Here is a 6,000-nt window from a genome sequence, read left to right on the forward strand (position 1 = left end):
TTTTTTTTCTTTTATCCTGTTTGATGACCTTGGGGGTTTCATTGTGGTATAGTTCAGTTGACTGGCTTCATTTCTGGAAGATTTTAGGGGGCAAGGTTCAGCTCAGGGCTCCTGGACTATGTGCTATAACACTGGGAGACTGACATCAGCCCCCGCTTTGTTCTCTGGCTCCTTGAGGTTAGGAACCTACTGTGCTACAAGGGCTGAGGTGTTCCCGGACTGCTGGTTATCACATTAGGATGGGTGGTGCCCGCCAAAGCACTTCCTAGAGCGGTAGCAGTGGTATCCATCCTCGTTCGTATGTGGCAGTAGCATCTGCAGCATGGTAGGGTGCACACTCATCTGCTGCAACAGGGTACTGACGGGTGCTGTGTTGCTGGCTTCTGTGCGGGCCTTCACGGCAGCCGCTAGCATTGACAGCAAGGCTATGGGGGCAGGGCAGTGACAGGGCCCATCCGGTGACTGTGTGCGTGTTCACACTGGTGGTGGTTTTTGCGCCCTTTGTGAGCGGTCCAGCTGGCAGCACTGGCCTCTTAGGGCAGGGGCGGGTCCACTTTTCTCTGTCCTTAGTTTCGCACCTGGAGGCCATTTCCACACACAGGGGTGGGGCACCCTGCCTGCCAACTCTCCAACAACAATGGTGGTTGGGGAAGGGGGCGAGGTGCACTCACGCCAGCAAAAATGGCATGGCCGGGTGCATAGGCACACCCCCGCTGGCGTGGGAGGGAAGGCAAGGTCAGCCTGCCAGCACACACGCACTGGCAAAGTGATGTTGGGGGTGGCCAAGGGTGAGTGTATGTGGGAAAAGTGGTCTGGTGAGGCTACAGTTGGGGGAGAGTGTGGACGAGCTAGTGCGTGTAAGCTGGAGCCATTCTGCTGGGGCATTCTGCTGGTTAGGTGAGATCCGCCCGCACCGCACCGGAGCTGTGATGTGGCATGGGGGTTGCATTGCAAGCAGGCATGGCTACGCTGGGGCCCCGCCAGAGGCCAGCGGATTGAGAGGTGCTCAGGTCAGACCGGTTCCATCTCCTGGGCAAGACTGCGTTGCAGAGTTCAGGTCCCACAGTTGCCCTAGGGCTAAAGTCTCCTATAGGAGCGAGTCCAGCTTAGGGGGATGGGCAACACTGACCATGCTCCCACTACAGATGCTCCTACACCAAACCCTCTGGCCTCCACTCTAGCTGGAGTTCTACCCCTACCACTTCTCTGAGCAGCTCTCCCTGCCAATTCAAGTGTCCATGGTGGTCAAGGTTCTCCTCCTGCCAGGATTCTAAAGGCCTGTGGGCAGACTTCGTTGCTCTTTGCCTGTTCATCTCACCCCTTCCCCAGGAGTACTTGGGGACTAGGAATGAGTCCTGGTGTACCTGCCCCGGACAGGGTTTACAGTTTCCTCTGCCTTTAGTGCAGCATCTGTGTCTCTTCCCTGTCTGCTCTCAATGCCTTTCCTCAGAAGATCTGCTAGGAGTGTGCCAGTCGATGCCCTGTCCCTCCATGGGAGATGTTCCTCCTGACTGCATCTAGTTGGCCGTCTTACCCCCAATCCTGAGATTTTATTCTTGTTATAGTTGAATTGTTTATTTGTTTTTGCTTTTTTCATTAGAAGTTCACTTTTTTTCTTGCTGGCTGTCCTGGCTCATACGGGCTGCTATAACAAAATATCATAAACTGAGTGGCTTATAACAACAGAAGTTTATTTCTCACAATTCTGAATGCTGTGAAGTTCAAGATTGGGTGTTGGTAGATTCCGTGTCTGATGAAGGCCTGCTTCCTGGTTCACAGAAAAGGTGAAGGAGCTTTTTGGGGGTCTCTCTTTTTTTTTTTTTTTTTTTGAGATGGAGTCTCGCTCTGTCATGAGGGTGGAGTGCAGTGGCGTGATCTTGGCTCACTGCAACCTCTGCCTCTCAGGTTCAAGCAATTCCCCTGCCTCAGCCTCCCCAGTAGCTGGGACTATAGGTGCATACCACAGTCCCTGGCTAATTTTTTGTATTTTAGTAGAAATGGGGTTTCACCATGTTGGCCAGGATGGTCTCGATCTCCTGACCTCGTGATCTGCCCGCCTTAGCCTCCCAAAGTGCTGGGATAACGGATGTGAGCCACCACGCCCAGCCTGGGGGGTCTCCTTTATAAGGGCACTGATCTTATTCATGAGGACTCTGCCCTCATGACCTAATCACCCCCCAAAAGCCCCACCTTTTAATATCATCACCTTGGGAATTAGGTTTTCAACATTTTAATTTTAAGAGGGACACAAATACTCGGTTCATAACACTGGCCTTTTTAAAGACTTCTTCAGTGATATCTCCAATTTCTGTAATATGAAGACAGCAGCATATGGAAGATTTGCCAGACATTAATTGCCAGGCATCCATCCCAAGCTTTGCTCCAAAATCCATAAAAACATACACATTTTCCTCAAGAAACTAAAATTTTACAAACATGAATGTATAAACCACTGATAAGGATGAATGCGTTAGCCCTTTTTCTTCACTCTTGGTTTATTTGCTTTTGTTGTTTTTCTAAAAGAGTCATTATATTTTCTTGCTAGTCTCTTTAGAGGCATTCACTGACATCACTCTGTTGTCACCTTAAAAAGACAAAATGTATTGCCCACCAAGATCAAGGAAAGTGGACCCTCCCATGGGATGTATAAATGTGTTCACTGTGATAGCTCTGTTCTTCAGTCACCTTCTGATCCAGCCCCCTCTTTTTCTAGAAAGTTCTCTCTTTACTCCTCCACCCTTGCAGCAACACAGAGGTAAGGGAGTTTTCTTCAGTTCTTCAAACAATCATGTTCTGATCATGTTCTGGTCACTGAAGTTTATGTCCTCTAAAGTTTTGTGCTCGTCGCCTACCATCACAGAAACTCCCAGGATAGCAGTCTTTAGTTCTCCTTCAACCAATTACATTGTGACCCTGTTCTCTGACCTTTACCATTTCCAGAAAATTCTGTCCTTATCATCCCACTCTCCCAGAAACACCAAGGAGACAGGGTTCATTTTGGTACTTCAAAAAACCATATTCTGAACCCAAGCATTAACACATTTCTTCCAGAAAGTCTGTCCTTATTCCTCATCCTCCCTCAAAAACCCCAGTGAGGAGGCTTCAGCTTTCTTTCAACTAATCATATTCTGATCTCACGCCCCCAGAGCTAGCTTTTATTGTGAGGGAGGGAGATTGAGGCTACTTTGGGAAATCCACAATTGGTGGTTGCCAGAAGGCACAGTACTCATTTTCAGAGGAACCAAAAGATCATTCATGGACTCTACTCAGTCAGCTACTCAGTCAGGCACCTTTTTGAGGTGCCTGAGTTCACCACTGTGCATTTTCAAATCAGACTCTATATCATCCTCTTCCTCTAGACAGATGAAAGATCACTCCAGCTCCAAAATTATCTGAGGCACAGTTTCCCTTGAATGTGGTTCTCAGTTGAACATGCAGGAATTCTGATGACTAAATAGTGTGAACTTCAAATAAAGTGATTTTTGCATAAGTTGTATATGCTTTTCCATTTACACTGACTGGAAATCAGCACATACTGCAAAAATTTCCAAATAATTTTTTGTGGAGGCAATGTGGTGAGAAGACAAGCACCCTGAAGCACTGTGGCTTGGTGGGTGGTTACAGGTCTTTCACTAATTGGCTGTGTGGCCTTAGGAATAATCGCTTTCTTTACAATTCCTCACTTGTGAAACCAAGTTTGCACCAAATGAGTGATTTTCATTCTTTTTTTTTTTTTTCACTGTGACCTAGTTAGAAATACATCTTAAAGGTGGCAATATTTACTACATAGAACACATTATTTTCTCAAAAACAATTCTTAACACTACTCACGGGTGACAGGATGAGTTTTGTTCTCTTTTTAAAAAATTGCTTGTTGTAACCCACAAAACTGATTTCAAGAGCCATAGAGTGGCAATCCTAACTTCGAACAACACTGGAGGGTCTTATTTCTTTTATCCCTCAATATTCTAAAAATTAAAGTGTCTGTATTTGAGATGTAGAAAAACAATGTATAGAGAAACAGCCCCCTTCTTGTTGAGTCTCTTTTACTATCCTCAGCCTGTCATCAAATTACAAAAGTCAAATATTCTGCATCTCCAGATGGTAAGGTCCAATAGAAAATGGCCCAGGCTGGATTCCCCCACCCCAAGCAGAGGTTAGCCTTGGTACTTAACATCTCTAAGACCCAGTGACCTCATCTGTAAAAGTGGGATAACAATACTGATTTTATAGGTTATTCTAAGGATAAAATGAGATCCTGGCTGTGAAACTGCTAACAGGGGTGATGAATTCTGAGTTCCTCAGGCTGTGACCTTCAGGCATGCTTTGTTCTGCACAGTGAATAATTTTGCCACTGTGCCTACCGCTCCTATAATCATCAGTCTATTTTAAGGTCTCATACAGTTTTAATTACTTGCCCACCAAAGTCAGAGAGATTCATCTTGATATTCTTTATTGTTTACGGTTATGACACATTATATATACACACACACATACATAGTTACATACACACACACCAGTGGCACTGATTTTGGTACACATCAGAATTACTTAGAGTTTGCTAAAAATGGAGATTCTGGAGCCCCACTCTGTAAGTCTGGACGATAGGTCCCACATTCTTAAATGCCCCTGCCCCCAAGGTGTTTTTATACAGATGGTAGACTCACTCTGAAAAACACTAGAACATACATTCTTAAAATATCAAACATTGAATTATGGGTATGATCATTCTTTTTTGGTCAGGGACAAGAAAAAAACTGTCAAAGACAACTGAGATTTTGAGTCCAGGTAGCCGGAGGAGGAAAAGCAGTATTTACAAAAAATAAGGATTGGAATGAAAGAGGAAGATGATGGAATACAGACTGCTTTTTGAACTGCTTTATGCATTTCATATTATGAAAAGAGTATTTTTCCTAAAATGGGTGAATTGCCATGCTGACAGTAACTTTTTGGCTGAGACAAAATAATATACAATTAGAATTCTAATTTCCATTAGAAACTGGTTAAGTGGAAACACCAAAAGGCTTACAGAAAAAGTAAATCACAAAAATACAAGCTTGTAAAGCAGTGTTCACATTAACCTCAGCAAAAACTTTTAGGATTCAAGGTATGAGGCAAAAGTCATAATGGTTGTCAGGTTCAGGAGTTTGGAAGCGCATATAGTGCCTCATCTGCTGTTCCCTAGTCTTTCTCTTGATTTCCATCATCTGCCCTACAAACCTTTCTACATCATCTCTCGCTTCATTGTGCTCAATATGCCTATTAGGTATGGCCCATCGAAAATTAGGGACAAGTCGCCGAACTCGCCCCCGCCTGATATTTCCTCCAGGCTTCTGGCTTTCACCCCCTCCCAAATGGCGGGATTCTTCTTCATTCGGCATGGGGGCCTGCTCCCCTCCATCGTTTTCTTGTTGGGCATTTTTCCCGTTGAGATTGTTTGCCGCTAGTTCCTCTTTGGACTCCATTACTCCTAGGAGACAAGACAGAGAAAATGAGCTGAATTTGTGGACTGATAAGCACTGAGGACAGAGGCCCTACTAGGCACCTTTTAAAATTCAGAGCCATGGACTTGACTTTATACTCTTTAACATTTCATTTTTTTCCACCTGAGAAGCCCGTGGGCCCTGTGGGGTGCCCCCAATCCGAGCCCCTCCCTCCCGCAAAGCCCACCATTTTCCCTGTAGATCCATCTCCATGCTTCTGCAGGCAGTAAAATGGAGGACGAGGATGGGGTGCGGGAAGGGGAGGGTTGCATGCAGTAGAAGGAGTCGAGGGTGAAGGCATGGATTGGGGTCTCAGACTGGGCTTTCCTCACGTTCCGGCCCCCGCCTCACCACTGTCGCTCGCACCGACCTGGGCCTATCCTTGCAGTCTCCTCCTCCTCCCGATTCTCGACGCGAGGTGCGCCGCCGCGACACTTAGCCTCGCAGACCTGCAGACGGCCGGGGTTGGGGAAGTGGGGGCTGCTGCAGCGGAACGCTAGCTAGGACCCACCGCCAT

The 6,000-nt window shown here is 46.2% G+C and overlaps 2 protein-coding genes across 4 annotated transcripts in view; one reads left to right on the forward strand and one right to left on the reverse strand.

Moving 5' to 3' along the window:
• The window catches only part of LOC105530266 (protein BEX1), a 270,313-nt gene that overhangs the window by 82,193 nt on the left and 182,120 nt on the right, over nt 1-6,000 (forward strand). The gene's annotated exons all lie outside the window — the stretch shown is intronic.
• Nucleotides 4,440-6,000, reverse strand: part of BEX4 (brain expressed, X-linked 4) — a 12,623-nt gene continuing 11,062 nt past the window's right edge. Inside the window, exons 2-3 of one of the 3 annotated variants that reach the window (XM_011967699.1) lie at nt 5,854-5,932; nt 4,440-5,470 (exon numbers count right to left, since the gene is read on the reverse strand). In XM_011967699.1, the coding sequence (XP_011823089.1) occupies nt 5,103-5,465 (363 nt within the window). In that variant the 5' untranslated portion in view covers nt 5,466-5,470; nt 5,854-5,932 and the 3' untranslated portion in view covers nt 4,440-5,102. Of the gene's footprint in view, nt 5,471-5,853 lie in introns of all 3 variants that reach the window. The other 2 variants (XM_011967698.1, XM_011967700.1) reach the window with 2 other exon arrangements.

This window comes from Mandrillus leucophaeus, unplaced genomic scaffold (assembly GCF_000951045.1).
Source record: "Mandrillus leucophaeus isolate KB7577 unplaced genomic scaffold, Mleu.le_1.0 Scaffold809, whole genome shotgun sequence".
NCBI lineage: Eukaryota > Metazoa > Chordata > Mammalia > Primates > Cercopithecidae > Mandrillus > Mandrillus leucophaeus.